We start from the raw sequence: 22,951 nt of genomic DNA, 5'->3' as shown, positions 1-22,951 counted from the left end.
TATAATTTGTCTTTTTAAACTTAGATTACACTGTGAAACACTATATTATAAAGACACTTAAGATGTCATTTTTCAAATCCAATAAAATCAGGCTTTCCATGGAAATACTGGGATTAAACATAGCACAAAATCAGTTTCAGCAGAAATGAACAACATAAAGCATCCACAACTTGGAGTCATAGTTCATGAAAGCCCAAACACACCCTGTAAACTATGATATGCATTGGTGGGGCGAGATCAGACAGGACCAGGCCATATTTAGGCCATATTAACCCTGAAAGCCCAGTTAGGTACAGATGAGTTTAATCTGTGGCGTTAAACCCTGCATGCTTAGACAAAGATGATCCCTAAACCAGCACTGGCATGGGGGAAGATGGCACCAGCGCTTCAGTTCAGAGTGCATCTTTAGAAATTCTGCCAGGCTTTTTATACTGAAGTCTAATCGCTATATGATCACTATGCAGAGATAAAAAACTATGTAAGTACAGTTATAATTTAACACTCACCCGCGTATGACCAGTCTATGTTCTCTGAGAGTTTCTTCTGTGATCTGAATCCATATGCTTCTGATAGATCTGCTGAAAAAAATATCAGTTTATTCCATCAAAATGAATAAATATGCTTGCTTAATTTTTTTTTAACTAAATAAAAAAGTAAGTATTTTGCATTTATACTTTTTTTTTCCTTACAAATTATATTTTCAGTAAAACAATTTGAATGGCAGTTAAAAAAATATTTCGTAATACATATTGTTTCTATATATAATATGTTTTATAGATCCATTTAGCACTGGGTGAGAATATAATTTACATTTTTCAAAGATATAAAAAAAATTCAAGAAGCTTAGTACATGTTATGCTACCTTTGTTTTTATTTTAAATAATTAAATAATTATTATAAATAATGCATATATTAAAATAAATATTAATATAATACTTTTTTATTATATAATTTGATTAGTGACCTAGTGCTGAATCTTAAATATTTATTATTTATATTTATCGTAAAATTCATAAATCTCATTATTATAATTACTATAATATACTGTTTGTTTTGAATTTCAGGAATGCCTGTATATTCATAGCAATAGGAATATACAGTATTAATCGATTTTAAGCCAAGTTAAAACTGACAGATAGAGGTCTTATAAGTTATCTTTATAAATATCGTTTAAAATTTCAAATCAGCTATAAAACAGGACAGCTTATACAAAAAGAGAGATCAATCTTTAAAATTCCTCTAGCAGCAGCTAAATCATGTCAAGACCTGCTGTGACCTGCTGTCTACCACAGATTGAGTGAAGTCCTGAATGACATGTTTGGATTTATTCTAGTATTTATGGTTTGAAACACTGCAGTTAGGTTGTAATCCACCACAGAATCCTGTTGGGGAAGTGACAGTGCCAAAATCAAATGGCATAATAATTTGATAAAAGCGATTATGCATCAGATTTTAAGAACAATATGGAAATCATAGAATGTGAGTTCAGGAGTTGAGCAGAAAGGCAGCCTCTATTATTATCTTTGTTTAGTCTTTTGCCCGGTGGTTTCATTCACTTGACTTAAAAACAGGTCTCTTTTATTGTCAGAAGGTTGTCACCCAGGACTTTAAGGTCACGCAGTAAAAGTTCATCCACAAAGTTCTTCCTCATAATCACTCCACTCTTTCAAAATGTTGGTCTCCTGCTGATCATTTTTTGCCTTTTTCACTTTTAAACATAAAGTCCTCCAATTACATGCTATATAGGAGACAATACATCAAATCAATCCTTGTCAAAATACTACTGGATTCATTTAGTCCCACAATTTCCAATCTTTTTTTTCTATTGAATCCTATTTGAGTATCAAAAGAACTTATTTGCCTTTACATGTAATAGAGTTTCCTTCTTCTTCTTTATTTTTATTTTTTTTATCGTTTTTGCATTTCAAAGAAAAATGCATTTTCACTATTTACTCTTTTTATTCCAAATACACATGACAATCTTTTTATGTAAAACAAAAAAATGAGTTATTATTTTTCCTTTTGTGTTCCATTGAAGCCGTATGGGTTTGGAACAATATGAATTTTATTTCTTTTTTGGATTAATTATGTATTCTCTTAATACTCCAAAACTAGAGCTAGAAGCAGATGAAGTGGGAGCGGCATGTAAACTCTAAAAGCCTTCTGCCAATGCTCTAATTAGCAAATAATTAGCCTGCATGCCTGGTGCATGTGGGTCGGACCTCTGATCCATAATTGTCCATAACTCATGCAGTCTGTGCCATTTCAGGCTCATCACTGCAGATTGACAAAGAAAAATAGAACAAATCGGACAGACAGGACATCCTAAGCAGTCAGTTATAACAGAGATGGAGACATTGCCTTTTTAATGACAGATTTGGTTTACTTTAGAATATAAATCCAGTTGAGCAGCCTTCTGAGTGATTTGAGCTAAACAAGCAATATTTATGATACCAGGGTCATTCCTGGTAAAGTACGGTAACAAACATGTCCTTTGAGTATTTAGTCCACACATACTCCATATTAAAATATGTAAAAGCCACCATACTACATATTAATTAAAAAACTTACTATTATTTAAAATAATAGTCAAATCAAATACAAATAGAAATAATTTAAAAATAAAATAAAATAAATTGGAGAAAAAAGTTTTTTTTGAGAATGACTTCGTTGTAGAATTTGAACAATGTTAACAACAGTTATAGAGATTTCAGTCTTTCTCCTTTCATGTAAATAGGAGCTGAACTGTATCCACTCAGAAAACAACTGTCCTAGATGACCACCAAGAGAAACGAGTTGCCTTTAAGACAGTCACATTTTGTCCCTGCCCACTGTTTAATTCTAGGACTGATAAGAAAGTCTATTAACCTGTCAACAAGTTAAACTATGTTAAACCACTTAATCCCTCTATTTCTTTTAAGCCAAAATTGTTTTTGGTTCCAGCAGTCTACTGCCAAACCCGACCATGTTAATGCTTTTAAAGGATGAAAGAAACCTCCCTAAAGAGGGCCCTGTCCCTTGGGAGAAAGGCTTTGACATGAAACACCTTTACACCTTTAGTCAGGATACCCTACACTGAACAGGCTTGTCGAGAGAAACTCCCCGCCTATTCAATAGCACCAGAAGTACAGTCTTGGCTCATCTTTCTGTTAGCTTTTGTCGGTCTGTCTACACACTGGTTTTGGTCCTTTCAAGACAGTTTGTGCACCTGTTAGGCCACACAAACGTCTACACACTTTTACAGTGTATCAGAGAGCCACGTCTAGCCATACATGCTAATTATAGCTCACCAGGGGTTCAGCTTTACTGAACTAATTTAGCATGCTCTGGGAATATTAATAACAATGAAGCATATTTTGTTTCTGTAGATTACCATAACAAAAATGACTATGGTGACAACAATTTGTGCCAAAATAAAATTGATAGAGTTACTGATTGTATAACCATGAAATAGAAGTACACTTTAGCATATTTTTATTAAGAACACTTAACAGACATAATATTAAGTGTGAAAAATAATGTAATGTACATGTTAGGATATTTGTAATTAATTAAAAATGTATTATTTAAAACTGCCGAATGTATCTTCAATTAGCAAGCTTGTAAGCGTAGAGCTAACTAGTTTAGAAAAGGATTAAATATTGAATAGCATAGCTACTAGCACACTGCTCATGCCATGCTATGCCAGTTACTTTACTTAACAAGTAAGATCTATGCTAAGCTAGTAGGCTAAGCTGTTAGCTTGCCAATTGAACAACCTGCCAACCATTTAACAGAATTATGGCAAAAACTTTAACATGCTAGTTTGCTGTTCCAACTTCAGCCAAGCTCAGTTTCAAATGGAGAGCAAAGAAAAACTTTTTTTACATTTAAAAATGCCTTATGTTTGGGTGAATTGTCCCTTTAAGTAAACCCTTACAAAAATTAACAATGGTTTTACTGTAACCTTGTACCTTGTTTTTTTTTTTTTTTGGCATACAGTAATTACCATTTGTATAACCACAGTTTTACTAGAAATACCATGGTTAAACTATGGTTAGTGTAGTGAAACCATGATTTGTGGTTACCATAGTTTAACTATAGTAATCATTGTTTTTTTTGGGGGGGGGGGGGGTTATTTGTAGAAAGACCATGGTTAATTTTTATAAGGGAAAGAAAAGTTTTATAAATAGTGTAATTTAAACAGAAAAATTTAAAATTGGCTAGTTAATATGAGCAAGATCACGTAGAACAAAAATACCAGAGAACAGCTACAACATCATCAAGTGGTTGTATTTGATCCTGTAGCTACAAGAAGCCGTACTGAAACTTGAGCCACTTTGAAAACCACACAGGTAAAAATAACAAAGGACAATAAATTATGAAAAAGCTCTGAAGTCAACAGAGAGGCAGCCATTCACTTGCTTCTCCTCGTTGAACTGCGCCCATGTCTGTTCTCATGGCCTGCCCCATTCACTGTATCAATGCAAACACAACAATGAGATCAGTGGCTCAGCCGTGAGAGCCACGGCGGGACTGCCGGTCCATGCATTGTGACGCCTTGCTGCCTGCCTGATTGCTTTTGTCTGACAGGACCTGTATTCCCTTTCACCCAATGAACAGCTCTCATGTGAGCCAAGAGCTTTACACATGGGCTTGATTTCCTGGTACATGGTGTAACAGAGAGTAAATGAAATACAACAAGGAGCGTTTGCACGAGGAGGTTTGGTTACTCTTAACTGTTCTCAAATGTTTTTCAGACATTTCTCTAATGAAGTTCAATAGCTTATAATAAGCTTATATGAAGCTGTAAACATACATACAAAACGTTGGTTCTTATTACCCACTTGCCTTTCATTTTTACAAATTACAATAGGACAAAGGTCTATCCACACTATAATCATAACTATATATATATATATATATATATAACTATATATATATATATATATATATATATATATATATATATATATATATATATATATATATATACACACTGTTGTGGTGGAGCAATAGTTTAATAAATACAACTGTTCACTCACTTCTGTCAACATATATAGCTATTTAAGCATATTTATGACAAAAAAACTTCCTTTAGTGAAGACATTTGAAGGTAACTCTCAGACCCACTTTAAGGAGCAGATCATGCATCAAATGTGTACGACTTTCTTTTTTTCTGTGTAACTTAAAAACAATATTTGGAAAGATATCGCAGTGCTTAGTCCCTATAATGAATATCAAAGGGCTCTCATGTTGTTCAGACCCAGGTTCTTGCAAATAGAGAGAATTATAATAGGTTTATAATAGCAAGCAGGTGAGTAAATGACAAAAAAGAAAACAGGCAAGGATATACAGGATCTTGCCTCAAGATTTTTAGGTTCCATAAGAACCAGCAAAAGGATATGAAAGGACTGACATGAGGACTTTAAAGAAGAACGGCAACCAAGACAAGACAGAAAGGTTACAAGAGGTTAATGTAAGGAAGGTGACCCTTTGTTCCTTACCACTCTAATGCATTAAGAACAAGAGAAGACAACCACTCCTTGAAGACATGTGCCAGAAGAGGACACTTCAAACCTCAGCTGTCATTAGTGAAATTAAAGGTGTACAACCACACAACAGAGCCATCTCGAAAGATGAGACAGAAGAGAGCAGCACTCAAGATTAATCCCAGTCAATCTAAGGTGAGAAGAGGAAATCAAAGACCAAGAGGGGATTTTGTTCAAATCCTACTGACAGGATCGCAGAAAAAAAATTTAGCAACTACTTACACTATTTCCAAATATATATATATACCCACACACACACACACTTTTAGGTCCATATATTTGGAAACTAACGCAATTGTTTATAATTTTGGCTCTATGTGCCATCAGAATAGAATTAAAATGAAACAATTAAGATAAAACAGACTTTAAAGTGTAGACTTTAAGCTTTAAGGGGTTGAACAAAAAAAAAAGGCTTAGGAATTACAACCATTTTTACACATAGTCCCCCATTTTCAGGGCTGACTTCAGTTGTTGTTTGTTTGTGGGTCTTTCTGCTTTTAGTTTTGTCTTCAGCGAGTGAAATGGATGCTTAGTCGGGTTGAGATCAGGAGATTGACATGGCCATTGCAGAGTAATCCACTTATTTACCTTCAAAAACTCCTGGGTTGCTTTTGCCGTATGTTTTGGGTCATTTTCCACTTGTATGAAGTGCCGCCCAGTCAACTTTGCTGCATTTGGCTGGATCTGGGCGGAGAGTATATCCCTGTACACTTCAGAATACATCCAGCTGCTTCTGTCTTCTGTCACATCATCAATAAACACCAGTAATCCAGTGCCCCTGGAAGCCATGCTCATGACATCACACTGCTCCACCATGTTTCAAAGGGACCTTAATGATTGAATAGTTGACTCAAAAGCCTTTTATGTGGCCTATTCCTTCGTTATTTACATCAATAACGTTATCTACATCAATTAAGGAGGTAAAAGGTCTGGAGTTGATTCTAAGTGTCCTGTTTGCATTTGGAAGCTGTTTCTCTGAACAAACATCACAGAGTCAAAGGAGCTCTCCATGCAAGTAAAACAGAATATTGTTAGGCTTTAAAAAACTAAAAGAAATCATTTAGAAAGATAGCAGGAACATTATGACTAGCCAAATCAACTGTTTGGCACATTCTGAGTTCAGCAACATAAAAAGGCCTGGACGTCCACAGAGGACAACAGTGGTGGCTGATGGGGGGATCCTCCAAAAAGTATGGAGAAGACCTGGAGCAGCTCATGATCCAAAGCATAAAACATCATCTGTGAAACATGGTGGAGCATGGCTTCCAGGGGCACTGGATTACTGGTGTTTATTGATGATGTGACAGAAGACAGAAGCAGCTGGATGTATTCTGAAGTGTACAGGGATATACTCTCTGCCCAGATTCAGTCATATGCAGCAAAGTTGACAGGGCGGCAATTCATATTATAAATGGGAAATTACCCAAAAAATACTGCAAAAGCAACCCAGGAGTTTTAGAAGTTAAAAAAGTGGACTATTCAAAGGATTGCAAAGGATTCTCAACAAAATATAAAAAATGAAAATTGTATTTATGATTATATTTATTTGTCCAGTTACAACTGAGCCCCTGAATGGGGTGCATAAAAAGTGTGCTGTCAATAAAAAATGGTTGTTTTATGTTTAAGCTATTTATGTTATATTTTTGTTCAACCCATTGAATTAAAGCTTAAAGTCTGTACTTCAATTGCATCTTGATTGTTTCATTTTAATTCCATTCTGGTGGCATACAGAGCCAAAATTATGAAAATTGTGTCAGTTTCCAAATATATATGGACCTGACTATATACACTAGACTAGACACAGTCACAATCAGTTTTTATTATTTTAGCTGTTGAACAAAACATATTCAAGTTACAGTTACACTTATAATCATGTAATAACTACTCCTAATATAAAATATTCTACAGAAAAGTGTGTGTAAGTGTGTGTAGGATACACAGAATCTCTGTTGGAGTGTGAGATGTGATGCTGGTGAAGTGTGTGTGGGTAGATGATGTGCTTTTAATTGCACTGTAATCTTGCTCCAGTGCATTCCAGCATCAACCCTGCTGTGTTACCTGATTCATCAAGGATTCATCAAGGACAGGACATTAGTTGTAAGTGTGATTTATTTCTCATCATCCCGTGGCCACCTGGTATTGAATTAGCCACTATGTTTAGTAATGTTAAAAGCTGAAACAAAACTGACAAATGTGCATCATTTATTAAATGTATGCAATTTAAATATAAACATATTACATTTATGCCTTATTAAAATGAATGAATATTATGGAAAAATACATGATTCACAAAAAAAAAAAAAAAAACTTGTCAACTCTCTTGGTGTGTTGAAAAGATGTAGTGATCACTGATTAATGGATCTTCTTAATGAATCTCCTACCTTATGATTCAATCACTAGTTCATTCTTTAAAATGTATCCTGCCCTAAATTAATTTTGGGTATACTGTCCCATTAAGAAAACACATTTAGACAGGTTATCTTGTCCAAAGAGAGGTTTTAGCCAATTAGCATGCAGAAAAGGTTTTAAATTTTATAATTTTTTTTTTGTTTTTTGAAGATATCTTCAGAAAAATTATTCTCTTTTTGTTGTTTAGATTGACATTCAAAGTGCGGAGAAACTACATCAAACAGGTGTGATTAAATGCGGTCCAGATGCAAAGTCAAATATCCAACATTATCACCAAGAACTCAATGTTTACTAGGCCACAGTTCCAACCATTTTTTTTATTACCTTCTGTACGTATTTTAATTGTGCGACATGAAAAAAAAATCTTTGTCTTTAGTGCTAGTGGCAAATTTTGTGACTGTGATCAACTATTTCTGTCCTTAGTAATATAATATCTCTATCAAAGTCTTTGATGGCATAGACTGGATTTGTGCTTGATCATTGAAAAAAGATTGCTGTAATTTGGTTAGTGACTAAAGAACTTAATTATTGATTAAATGTCTTGAAAGTTATTAGAAGCTAATCGAATCAAGTCATGTTTCTGAGAAGCTGTAAAGAAAATGCCAGTAAAAAAACATCTAAGCAAGAACAACATCCTGAGAAATGATCAACACAGATGCACATCTTGCATACAGAGCCATTCTCTCAGTAAAGAAAGAGCGCTGTACATCTGAGTCGAATCATTACAGCCAGATCTCCACATGTTCGGAGGCTTCATCTCTGATTTGGCATGAGCCAGCCTAGACAAAAATACATTTAATCTAAGGCCCACCAGCACATGCTAAGAGCCAAAACCACAAACAGGGAAATGATTCATTCTCATAATTAGACATCAATAAGAGCATAAAGGTTAGGACTTTTAGAAATGTTTTAGCTTTTTGTCAAACTTCTCAATTTCCATTAATATTTCTTAAATATTACTATTATTATCCAACAGACCTGAAATCCATTTCCAAGAAGCAGTGCTATAGAATATTTAATAACAAGAACCAAAAAGCTCCAAATACTCTTTGAAGTCTGTATGAGAGTATCTTGTACGGTGATTGATAAAGCAGTTTAATATGATGAATCTTAGCTAATTAGCTGGAGCAATGGGAGTTCCAAGAAGTATGAGAGTCTTCTCCTCTCATCCAAAGCCAAAGATTACCCAATCAACCTAGTACATATTCAAAAACCATTACTACAGGTTGAATGAAAAGGGGGGGAGGATTTGTAATTGTTCTTTCACCTGCATCGGGCCACAGCGGTTTTCCCCGGGACATATGGTGCAGGCAGAGTGAACTGGATTAACGAGAATCAGCCCTAATTAAGGGACTCTGAAGATCTCCTGTTATTTCTTTGATGGCCTGGAGGACCCATGCGAGTAGTTATTTGGAGTGGTTTCCTAACTGAAAAGGGCATGGATTCTCAGATGGGGAAGACTCAGAGAGTATCCAGAGGACTGTCAACTGCTGCAGTGTCCTTGAGTTTTCATCTAAAATCTCAACTCTAATAGACGTCTATGAAGTCATCATCTGACTAATGGGAAACATTTTAGTTGGCTGTTCGTCTTTACATCAGAATATTAATATTTTCATAATTATTGGAAAATGATCAAATTGAATGTTCCTTTTTATTTGCATAACCAAGAAACAACATAAGACTAACATAATGGCAAATGATGATCATATATCAAAATAAGGTCAAATGATGATAATATATGTAGATTTGCAGCTCTCACTATTGAAAACATCTGAATGATGCTATCTTGCTCAGTAATTGACTCTATTGCATGACTGTAGCTTTCGGCCAGGAGAAGATGTCATCAGGTGGCGTCCAACTTTCACGGGGTGTTTCGACCCTGAACCACAACACCCTCCAGTTGGCGGGTCGGCAGTGGTGGCCAGTCACTGCCCTCCTCCTCCTGGCCCCCAGCTCAACTCCTCCCTCCTACTCCAGAGCCAACAAGACGCTCTTTCTGCTGCCTCACCCAACCTACGGACAGCTGCCTTCCTCTCCCTTTCTGCTAAACCCAAAGCAGTGAGTGTCTTCCACACAGACTGTGCCGGGAAACCCCTACACCCGACCTCAACCGGGAATAGCCAGGTCTGCCACCCTTTGGCCCTGCACTGCTCAACAAGGTCCTGATACTTTGTGGCTTTCCACTCATGGGCCTCCTCACACCCGTCTTCCCACGGGACCGTCAGTTCGATCAAGATTATCTTCCTTGCCTCCTCAGACCATAAGACCATGTCTGGCCTCAGCAGCGTTTGCACAACTGGGGGAAGACTAGTTTCTTTCCCAGGTCCACCACCATCTCCCAGGATTGTGCGATGGTGGTGGACCTGGGAAAGAAACTAGTCTAAAAATAAGGTCAAATGATGATAATATATGTAGATTTGCAGCTCTCAGAGGATATCATAAGAGGAAAGTAACTCATCACTGTCAAATACACGTGTAAATCTTATAAGAGCCTGGATTGTGAGATAAGCTTTTGCCCTAGTCTTTGTCTCATTTGAGTCAAATCTGGAGGAGATCAGCAAACCACCCACAGCTCATCCAACAGCTGTCTCCTCCTCACCCAGATGTGGATCTGTGTCATCTGCTTGTAGAAGAGGAGACCTTCAATGTTTGTGTGATCTTAACAGCCTGTTTATATGACCTGCTAGTATCAAAGTTTACATGTCTATTCAAGCATCAACAGCGTATAAATTGTCTTGTGATCAGTTCAGATTGCAATTAACCTTTGAAAGCCGACCCTTTCATCAGAGTCGACAGGCTCGTGGGCAGCGCTCCGACATCCTGCAAAGTTGTGCTGTGGCAACCCAAGTTCAAGTCTTGATGAAGTAAATTCTTTTTAACATGACTTTTACTGGATTTGAAGTTTTTTTTATGAGAAGTCAGTTCACTCAACGGCCATATTCATAACTCCCCAAACAGCGATTTCATATACAGTACAGCTCCTATCTTGAAAGGGGAAATACTTGAAGTTCTGTAACTGTTTGCTGAAATTATTTTAATGACTTTTCAAATCAGGAAAATTACAAAAACTGTATATTTTTATAATACATTTTTATATTATATTTTAATATATACAGTATATAATATAAACAGATTGACAGATAACAAACACACAGACAGACGGACAGAAAGACAGACAGACAGACAGACAGATAGACAGACGGACAGATGGACAGACAAATGGACAGACAGACAGACAGACAGACAGATGGACAGACAGAGGGATGGATGGACAGACAAACAGATGTACGCACAGACAGACAGACAGACAGATGGACAGACAGATGTCTGCACAGACAGACAAATGGACGGACAGACAGACAGATGTACGGATGGACAGAAAGACAGACAGATGGACAGACAGAGGGACAGATGGACAGACAGAGGGAAGGACGGACAGACGGACAGACAGAGGGACAGATGGACAGACGGACAGACAGAGGGAAGGATGGACAGACGGACAGACAGAAGGACAGATGGACAGACATAGGGAAGGATGGACAGACAGACAGACAGATGGACAGATGCATGGACAGACAGACAGACAGACAGACATATGGACAGACAGATGGACAGATGGACAGACGGACAGATGCATGGACGGACAGACAGACAGACAGACAGACAGATGGACGGACAGATGGACAGACAGACGGACAGACAGATAGACAGACGGACAGACAGATGGACGGACAGAGGGAAGGATGGACAGACAGAGGGACAGATGGACAGACGGACAGACGCATGGACAGACAGACAGACATATGGACAGACAGATGGACAGACGGACAGACGCATGGACGGACAGACAGACAGACGGACAGACAGATGGACGGACAGAGGGAAGGATGGACAGACAGAGGGACAGATGGACAGACGGACAGACGCATGGACAGACAGACAGACATATGGACAGACAGATGGACAGATGGACAGACGGACAGACGGACAGACGCATGGACGGACAGACAGACAGACAGACAGATGGACGGACAGATGGACAGATGGACGGACAGACAGAGGGACAGATGGACAGACAGACAGATAAGGCACACTTCCTAATGCTCCAGAGTGCTTTTATCTTTGTCAGAAGATACTGTGTAAGGTATAGAGTAACTCATGCCCCTCAGGACAGTATACAATACAACCTTTTGTAGTCCTATAAATACTATCAATTATTAATCCTTGACCTGCTGCCATTCTATACAAACATAATTGAAACTACTTCAAAAACAAAAGTGATTCAAGTAGAAAACACAAGCTCCTTTGATTGTCCTCTCTTTGGGTGCTCACATTGACCCCAGACTTTATACTCACACAGTGTCAGAGACCAAGTGACTATATCATAGTGTCCAAACATTACTTTGATTTGTATTCAGCATCCTCTCCAAGGTTCATTGAATGAGAGCAGATATCTAGACCACACACCTCTAGCCTGGAAAAGAACAGGAAGGATCTCAAAGCATCTTAAGCTAGCACTCAACAGACCTGCTCTTGTTTATTCCAATGGGAGACGGGAGCAGCTCTTTCAGTAGCATGACAGCAAACCCTAGTCTGCTGTCATTAATTAAGTGGCAACTCAGGGATACTGACCCAACCGGCAGAGAGCCACTGGGGCCCCGGCAGAGCCTGTCAATCTACACACACTGAGATGAAGATGCTGAGATTCCCAAGGAACACAGAGTGAGAGAGAGACAGACTTCCAATGGATTTAAAAATAAAGGAATATCCGAAGAGATGAAATGGCATATGAAAGACTGGGAATTGAATTAGAGATTTTAAGTGTTTTTTGTCTTGTCTTATAATGTTATGGTGTTCTGGAGGGAGCTGTTTGTCACAAATGACAATGACAATGGCAATAAAGATAATATCTATTAATAATTTTGTGTTTTCTCACAAAACCTTTACGTTCCCTTGAAAAACTTTGAATTGGCTTGCAAAACCCATGCACTATCCTGAAAAAGTTTTCAGTTTGCTTGCAAAAAATTTGTGATGGAAATATGAGGTGAGAGCAAAAACTATATTGCAACATTTTTGCAAACAAACACTAAAAGTTTTGCGAACAAATGCAAAATGGCTCAGGTACATGCAATACTTTTGCAAAAGAAGGTCTAAAAAAATTTTTTGATACAGTTTAAAAAAAAATCTAACTACATATGGATAGGGTTTGGATAAAAATCTAAATGGATCTGAATGTAATGGATTGGGTTCGCCAAAAAATATATTTTTTTTTTTGGCTACAGAATGAAACCCTTTCACTATATGGACAAAAACAGTTGAAACATCTTTTAAAAAAATAATCTTTTGCATTCTACATAAGAAAGCAAACCATACAAGTTTGGCAAAACATGAGGTTGAGTAAATTAACTTCTTTAGGGGAGTGGGGGTGGAGGGGGTTGAACTATCCCTTTTATAACTCTATAAATACACTCAGCAGTGCTCTCATAGGTATTCGCAATAATAATAAAAAAACGCAAAGAGGAAAGGCTATGACACTCTCAGTTCAAGTTCACCCCTCTCTCCCACACAAGACACACAAAAGTACCCCAACTCGCTCATCCATCCTTTGTGACATGGGAGCGCCACCACTGGGACAAATCGGGGGCCCTCTTGAATGTCACACTCACATGCCACATACAATAAGACCCCCCTTCCAGTCCAGACACCCACGTTGTTGCATGTCCACGAGCACCGGCCGCCTCTTGCCAGCCAGGCACAAAAAAATCGAGCAGCTGACAGCATAATTCACTAAGCGGGACTGGCCCAAGGCCATGGGCAGGATGGTGCAGAGATTTGGCTCACCACTGAAGCCCCCCACACCACCATCCCATCCAACGCCCGGGTCCATTCAGGCACGGCCCCTCCACTGTCTTGGAAAGGAGAGAAAAGACAGGACTCTGAGGCTCAGTGCGTCCCCTCTGCATGCCTGAGTGAATGTACTTGAGCCTAATACCGAATAATCTGTTCATCAAATGCCCCTGCTGCCATTGAGGGGAAATCTGTTCCCATTTTCACAAGCATATTCGGACAGGGGGTCTGGATGCCAAGCTACCCCAAGTGCCCCCACCAAAGAGCAAAAAAGAAAGAAAAACTGTTTTTGCTCCAATAATGAAAACAGTCCCAAATGAAGTTGATGAATTAATCATTTTTTGAACAAATTGGTAAATGATTCAATAAATCACTCAAAAAGAAAGTCACTTGTTTTATTCTGGAATAAATCAGTGCTCTTGAACAAAGAGGTTGACTGAATACCTGAATATCTCATTCATAAAAACAGTAGTTGAATTAAATTACAAATTCTGCGAGTTATAAGTCTCATTTCCTGAATGAATTAGTGTTTTGAATAAATGGGTAACTATTTCAATGACTCATAAATAAGTCAGTTATCTTGAATGAATTGTTTGACTGAAAAATTCAATGACTTAATCTTAAAAACAGTTCCTGAATTCAGATGAATGTACTACTCTATTTATACCATATCTTACTACGATAAAATAGTAAGACACTACTACGCTGTTCTAAATTCAGTCAGACACTTGTTTCATTTCCTAAATGAACCAGAGTTTTGAATGAATCAGTTGAGTGAATGATTCTGACTCACTCATGAAGACAATAAATAGCTTTTTTTCCTAAACAAATCAGTGTTTTTGAATGAATCAGATGAATGAACGTTTTGTGACCCACTCATAAATGAATTCAATTGTTTCGTTCCTGAAGGATTCATTGTTTTTGAACAAACTGGATGAGTAAATGATTCAGTGACTAACACATTAAGAGAGCCACTTGTTTCATTCCTGAACAAATCAGTGTTTTGAATGAATCAGTTAAGTGAATGATTATGTGACTCCTTCATAAATTGAGTCACATCATGAATGATCCTGTGTTATTCAAACAAAACGGTTGAGTGAATAATTGTGTGGCTCACTCATAAATCATGTTTTGTTTTCAGAATAAATCTTTGTTTTTGAACAAATCATTTGAGTGAATGATTCAGCAACTTGCTCAAAAATTTACACCACCTACTGGTGTGGTGATATAACCTGCTGAAAAAAATCACTGAATATAGCTAATGCATAAACTCACAATCTGTCAGAAATGGTGCAAAAACGAAACGATGAGCAAAACAACTTTCCTTTTATCCTGACATCACTGAGGCCAAATAGGCTATTGGATAATGTATTCAAACAGCTATTTAGTTACCAAACTTGCATTCAGTCTATAATGCCCACTTTCACAATCCAATCAAATCCTGAAGTATCAAGTTAAGTTCTTTTCCCCATTAGCTACATGTCCTGTTTCACTCTGGAAGAGATATGTATTTTAATATTGAAAAATGGTACACTTCACCTTTAAGCATAAAAAGGTAGTTCTGCTTGGACACACAACTAACTGGAGCATGTAGAGACACACACTGCCACACGTCCCTCACAGGTGGACACACATGAGGCATGTGGCAGGGGAGGGGCCACGCGAACCCCGGACTGACAGCTTTACAGTCCGCAACTACCATCTGTCACAAACCCAAGACCCGACAAACAACACAGGGACTTTCTCAGTGGAAAAACAGAGCAGTGCCAAAAAGTGTAGAAGGGAAAAAAACCTTGTTAGCTATAGTACAACACTTGGGAAGACAGATGGTGAGAGAGAGATTTCATTCACTAAAGATTCAGCCCTTCCTTTGTGCCAAACATTTCATCACGGCATCATTTAGAACACCAAACTGAAAAGAAGAAAAGTAGTAAGGGAGACGAAGGAGCCGTTGAGCGTTTTTTTTTTTTTTTTAGCAGGTACCGACTTACTATCCCGGTTCACTAGCTGACTTACAAAAGGGCTTTTTGCAAGTCCTTAGTAAAATGGCTTTGGCCAGCTCTTAGAGGCTTTGTCTCAGATGGCGTCCAAAAGATTAATCCAGGCATATCAGTCGCTCCTTGGCACTTCGTAACAGTTAGCAGACAAAATAATGAGCCTAGGATTGAAGTCTGAGTTTGTAAAAGCATTTGTCACTTTCTACTGAACTGGGCTCTGGGACAATTTGAACAATAGTGGCATATGTTAACTTTGAGCCAAATTACGCTTTTTCACATAGGGTACTTGCAGTGTATAAAAAACGGATATACACACAGCAATAGTAAAATTTTTATTACAGGCTTAATTTATTTAATTTTTCTTTAACAGTTTAGGCCACCAAATCATTTTAAAGGTAAGATAAGGTAGATATACATTAGAAGTGAACTTATTGTGCTCTTATTGGCTCCAGTATTGTCAGTGGTTTTCGACTATACTGACACCTATTGGTCTGGATGATAGAAGTTGAATAACTGCTGCTGCTTTGCATTGAATCTGTTTTATGTATTATATTCCTCCTTATGATAACCTTGGATTCAATCTCAACAAATTTTTACCTGTTCCTGGTGCTAGCTGCATTGATAGTATATTAGTAGTTATTAGTGATTATTAGTAGTAGTAACTCAGCAAATTGCATTACACCGTTGGTCATGTGATCTCAACATGACAGCACCCATAGGAACACACTCCATGTAGAATAAAACAGCTTTTTCTTGAAGGCCGTTATGACTCCTCTCAGCAAATATGACTAAATGTCACTTAACTGTAAGTATTCACAAGTATTCCTAGTATTCTTTATTTTAAGTGCAAAACTAAAATTGCTATATATATATATATCTCAGGTAATGATGAAACTGAATAACCTCAGCCACACAAATCTTTCCCAATGTAAAAGAATACATAAATAAAAAGCTTCCAACATAATAATTCAACTCAAGCAGACTCCGAATTTTTTTTAGTTTTTTAACGTTAAACTTTTTATTCATTAATTTTTATATTCTATGTAAATTCCATTTACTTGGGTAAAGGTAGAATACACTAAAAAAATTTAAATCATTATATTTTTGCATTGTTTTAGTTTATTGTTTAGCAATAATTCCTGTTATTTTTATTTAATGTTATTGATTTTTTATATTAAACTTGATTTTGTCCATCAGTAATTACATTTAAAGATACAGAAACTGTGAATGAACTTAACAGTGTTGTGAATTAAGCATCACAGAAATATAAAACCGCAATTAAACTACAGTTTCCAATTTTAATTGGTTGAAATATTTTACAGTGCAGAAAACTCCATTAACTGAACTGATGATTATTAATTTAGAGGCTCTATTTAACTACAAAGCATATGCTCAGATAGACTCTGTTTAAACAATGTTTCATGCTCTCTTGTTCAGTATTGACTGGCAATAAAATACAGCAGCAGACATACATAGCAGACAAAAATTAATATTTGAATTTCCACGATATGACTCATTATGAAAGAACCACTTGAAATTTTGTGCATAGATCACGTTCAGCTATTAATGCATCATGTTTAAAGTCTGAACCCCACATTTTAATAGCAAATATCTTGCACTTTAAGCATCTGTGCAGCATTACATACACTACACTAATTTATAACAACAATAATGGAGGATTTAACAAAAACAGATAAAGTAAAGTAGAGATTCCTGCTTCACATACCTGTATTGCTGAAGAGTGCGATCTGCGCAAGAAAGAGTGCGCATCTCGTCGCAAGCGCTTCCATTATTCTCTGGATGCAAATAAATATTGCTGTTAAGAGTAAACAAGGTGAAGACAGTCGAGACGACAGAGGAACACCTCTCCCGAAGAGCCGGAGGGTATCACATTGGTTGGGTAACGGGAGGAAATGCCCTCTTCAGCGGTCAGATCCACTTCTCTCTCCGCTGCATGGATGAGCGCGCGTCCGGATGAAGCGCATCGCTTCGCGCAACGTGAGTTCTGGAAGTGCGCGCCGCCCACAGACCACCACACACACAAAAAGTTTGGTAACACTTTCTATGGAGACTATATATAGCGCATAATAAATATACAATGAATAAATAGAACGTATTTTTGGAAATAATTCTAACCACATACTACAATGCATTATAACCACGTGGATGTTAAAAATGGTAGCACTTAATCATGCATTTAATAATTATTATTAATCGTATATGAAACTTACGGCATTATGATTCACACTGTAATGCATTATATTATTTGCATGATAGTAATTGTAACCATAGTTTCATAACATAACATAATCATAACATACCATAAAAAAATGGTTGCTTCAGCTGAATATCAACAGGCTATTCTTTTTATACAACGCAATAAATCAGCTATTAAAGTTAAGTAAATTACATCTATCGATTAAATCTCTTCCAGATGAAGGTTCACTGGTCTGGAAGGTTTTAGTCTCCAGCTCCACTCCTGGTTTTCATTCCCACTCCTGCGCTCCCCGCTCCGCTTTCACTCTGCAATCCTCACTGCTGATTTGAACGCAGTGGGAACGGAAAAGTGAGGTAAAGTGACAGATACCTGAAATGAAATATGAGACAATTTTTAGTTCAATGGCCAATAAATCATGAAAATTTCCTATTACCTTGTATCTGTGAATTTAAAAATGGGGATATTTCCCATTTTTATTATTTTTATAACGGCACATGTAGCTAGTAGGCTATAGGCTAATGATAAATTAGGCTGTGGTATAGGCTTTCATAAAAATAGCACTAAAAAATTATAAAACATTATATTTGTATTCACTAAAATTAGCTATGTTTAACAAGGATAATACCAATAAATTTTGTAGTCTGAAATTTTTGCGTGCGTTTTTCCGTACTCAACATCCTTTCCTATCAAAATGCATGCTACGGAGGCAAAAATTCAGAAAATCGAACCTGATCTGAATTTTTTTGTGACGGACAAAAGTTTCGGACTCAGTGTGCAAAGACCTTTGTAAAAAAAAAAATCCATTTACTACAGCACAAATAATAGCCTACCATTGTACCTGGCCATTGCCTGATTTGATGTCCCCATAAAACACGGAAATCCAATGTGTGTGTGTTGTTGTGTTGTGTAGTTTGCTTCATTTTTACATTTAAATGATGAATTAGGAAATAACTTGCCTTCATGCATAAATTTAATTAAATAATAACTGCATAAAGCAACAACCACAAAGGCCAAGGTGTTTGCCACTATCCACTCCAATATCAGTGACCTCTTAGAGGGAATGAATATTGGTTAGCTAAAACTAAAGCATCATCAGTGACCCTGAAAACAAGGTGTTATATGCATATTTTGCACCCTTTTATGCACATGCACCCCCTGGGATGCACACATTCTCTCTTTGAAAACAGTTCTCAAAGAAATACTCTTGCACATCATTTAAAATACATTCCAATGCAAGGAGATCGTGAGAAATGCGATTATCAGATTTCAAAAGGTCCGGTAAATATTTGTTTTTGATGAAGAGAGGTGTAACTGCTTGAATGAGATATATTATCTACTCCTTAGGGATAGGAATGTCCCTTTATTTGTTTGAATGAACAGGGTTAGTTCAGAAGATTTGATTCAAAAGCAAAGAGTGAGTCATTGACTCTATAAGCAGGCTATAGGGTGAGGAAAAAGTACAGAATGTTTGTAACGAGACTGATTAATATTTTCTGTTGTTAAATGTTTATTGTGAGATATAAACTCAGAATTACTAGATAATTGCAATTCTGAGATAAAAGTTAGAATTGTGAGATCAACTGAGAATTATGAGAAAAAACTCAGACTTGCAAGATGAACTGTGAGAGGTAAACTTAGAATTGCAAGAAAAAAGTAAGATTTATGCCTTTATATCTTGCTATCCTGATTGTGAATTTAGCTTTTTTTAACTTTTTTATTAATTATGCTATTTCCAGCATGTTGGCATTCTTCAGATGTTATCTCAGGTTATCTCTGAAGCCTGTTGAGGAAACTTGCCTCAATTAATAAGAAGCACAACTCATTAGGCACCACGAGCTCAGACTGTTTAAACAGACACTGATCAAACAAACCATGATCAGCATCACACAAAAAACAGTGGAGAAAGATCAGATAATGTAACTTTCAGATGCATCTTTGATAACGGCATAGTATATGGAACAAGAAGTGCATTTATTTTCAATATTGTGCTTCTTTTGGTGACTTACATTCAATTAAAGGGGCATATATGGTTTACAGTTAAACTTTATACAAAAAATGGGGTCCCAAGACTAGTAATATACTACCCATGTTACGAATGCAGAGACCATGTGAATACATTAACATAATTTACCCAGGATTATCTTTAATTTATGCAGAGTCTGTTCTTCAGTTGTAAAACTGAATGTTTCACGGGGGCCCGCCAAAACTGCATTTACATCCATTGTTTTTTTATATATGGGTGTTTATTTATTTCTATATATTTTATAAAATGTATAATCTCATCCAGTAATATATATATATAATGAATGAATAAGAAGAAAAACATCCTGTCGTCCTTAAATGACCTTTTAATTAACAGTGTACGCTTAAAATATTTTTTATGTTTGATGCATTTAAGATAATAATACAAATAATAATAATAAATAACATTTTAACTAAGACACTGTTAATAAATTCAGTTTTCTTCATAAATAATAAATACAAAAGCAAGAGGATTAAAAATTTACATTTCACAGCACAAAAAAAGATTGTTGTCATTCTGTTTTCATGAATTTAGAATGAAAATATTTTCTGCAGGACAAGGTGTCCGGTAAACTGCTGTTGGGCAAATATGAATACGTCTAAACATGCCTTAATATTCACAAGAAAACAGGATTCCACATTCCCAAGAGTTTAGTGCTCCATAGTGACAAGATTGCAAACCTCGCTGAAAGCTAACAGATCATTCAAAACTGTGAATGATTGCCTTTGCTGAACATAGTGCAGTTCTACACAGTAAGGTGCAGGCATTGGGAGCATAGGAAATCAGTGTAAATGGTTTGTAATGACTTTTGACAAATCATTATTGACCATCAACTATGCCTAATTTTTTTAGATTTAACATGCATTACAAAATACTTGTACTATTAATAAATATAAAATGTATTAAGCAGTTAACAGTCAATTATGACAGAATATTCAAAAGATGGGATATAGATTCACTGCGGTGCTATACAGCGTAGAGCAGGGCTATTCAAATCTTGCCCTGGAGGGCCAATGTGGTGCAGAGTTTGTCTCTAACCCTGATCAAAGTCACCTACCTGTGATTTTATAATGATCCCAGAAACATTGATTAGCATGCTCAGGTGTGTTTGACTAGGGTTGGAGCCAAACTCTGCACCACATCAGCCTTCAAGTTGCAAGATCTGAATAGCCCTAGCATAGAGCAAAAAAATTTACATATTTTTGAAGGGGGTCCTAGGAAATGTCCTGCATCAGAAAAGAAAAACATATACAATGAAATATTTAAAAATACTCTTTATCTGAAAATTGCATCTTCATCTCACATGTGTCTTAATATCACACAACTGACTTCAAATATCACATTTGTGAATTCATATCTCATATTTGTGACTTCATATTTCACAATTGCGATTTCATATCTCACATTTGCAACTTTATATCTCACAATTATGACTTCATATCTCACAATTACAATATTCAATATTTGCAACTTCAGATCTTTCAATTGTGATTTTATATTTCACAACTGCAACTTCAAATTTGCGATTTTATAGCCCACAATTGCGACTTTGTCACAATTGCAACTTTATATCTCACAATTGCGACTTTATGTTCAACGTTCAACGTTTGCAACTTCAAATCACACAATTGTGACTTCATATTCTACATTAGCTACTTTATACTTCAAAATTGTGACTTAATATCTCAAATTTGCGATTTCGTAACACAATTGCAACTTTTTCACAATGGTGACTTCATATCCTATATTAGCTACTTCATACTTTATAATTGTGACTTCATGTCTCACATTTGCGACTTCATTTCTTACATATGTTTTGCAATGTTGCTGTTTGTTCTGTTTTTTTTTTGTGTGTAAATCATCATCAATGATGACCATCATATTTTATTGGATTACATTGTTTAACTTTTATATATCTGATAATGTGCCATATTGCAGCCCTAGAGCTGCATCACAATATGTCTGATGTTTGAGATCTTTGAATGGAATCTATTGGAATTGTGGGTCATTTTAACAGAGTAATCACTAAGAAAAAGCTACATTATAATCTACAGGACATTCATCTCACACCAACCCCACTGTGTGCCCACATCTACAACAATACAGCTGGGAAAATCAACCAATGATACACTAAACTGCAAGCCCCAGAAATTATGCGTTGACCTGCGTCTTTTACTCTCACGGCACCTACTACAGTCAGTCCACATGTTAATGGGGTAAGTTGCGTAATGGAAAGTTTGATATGAAGGGCAACAGTGTTTTGTCACTGAGCCAAAGTTTGAATGCTGGGAAAGTTGCTGATTTGGAAGTTCTGTATAGGGGGTTGTACTGAGCTCTTCAAAGGCCACAATGCCTGATATGTTTTGGATGCAGTTCTGCTACAACAGACCGTGGGTTTCCCCTTAAACCACCATTGCCGTCTCCAACGATAATTTGGAAATTTGCTTAGGTGCTAATCTAGTACCAATGCTTTCAGGGTTTTTGATGCAGCATCAGCATTGGAAATCCCGGAGAGCCATTGTCAGTTTGCAGGCCCATGGTTACTATTCACACTTTATGAAGATTAACTGTCATTGTGTGGACCAGAATGCAACAAGGCCGGTGTGTGTACAAGTGTGAGTCCCATTTCCCAAACTCATTTTCTCCAGGTCCAGAGTTGTGTCCACTGCAGCGTGGAGCTCTCTACATACCAACATTAGAACAAAACGCTCCTTCACAAGCTCGAACAGAGCCTTTAAATCAAAGTGCTTCCAAATGACATCAGGTTCCTGGAGCCCTGTAAGAGAAAAGAGCAGAGGGAGCAGTGAGTGCCTTTCATCTGGGCTTCAGTGGTGCAGCCAAAGCCAGACTCAAGTCTCAGTCTCCCGATGGGGGACAGACGACACTTACACACTCACACACAAACTTCGCATCTAAGCAATATGGG

At 36.9% G+C, this 22,951-nt stretch overlaps 1 protein-coding gene across 4 annotated transcripts in view; it reads right to left on the bottom strand.

The window, feature by feature from the left end:
• Positions 1–17,770, bottom strand: part of LOC132124689 (receptor-type tyrosine-protein phosphatase zeta-like) — a 55,101-nt gene extending 37,331 nt beyond the window's left edge. For 3 of the 4 annotated variants that reach the window (XM_059535815.1, XM_059535817.1, XM_059535818.1), the window contains exons 1-2: positions 17,511–17,770; positions 507–578 (exon numbers count right to left, since the gene is read on the bottom strand). In XM_059535815.1, the coding sequence (XP_059391798.1) occupies positions 507–578; positions 17,511–17,574 (136 nt within the window). In that variant the 5' untranslated portion in view covers positions 17,575–17,770. The remainder of the gene's footprint in view (positions 1–506; positions 579–17,510) is intronic. The other variant, XM_059535816.1, reaches the window with a different exon arrangement.
• Between the last annotated feature and the right edge of the window lie 5,181 nt (positions 17,771–22,951).

Source organism: Carassius carassius, chromosome 43, assembly GCF_963082965.1.
Source record: "Carassius carassius chromosome 43, fCarCar2.1, whole genome shotgun sequence".
Taxonomy (NCBI): domain Eukaryota; kingdom Metazoa; phylum Chordata; class Actinopteri; order Cypriniformes; family Cyprinidae; genus Carassius; species Carassius carassius.
The sequence above is the reverse complement of the archived record's forward strand: the minus strand, read 5'-3'. Positions and strand labels throughout refer to the sequence as shown.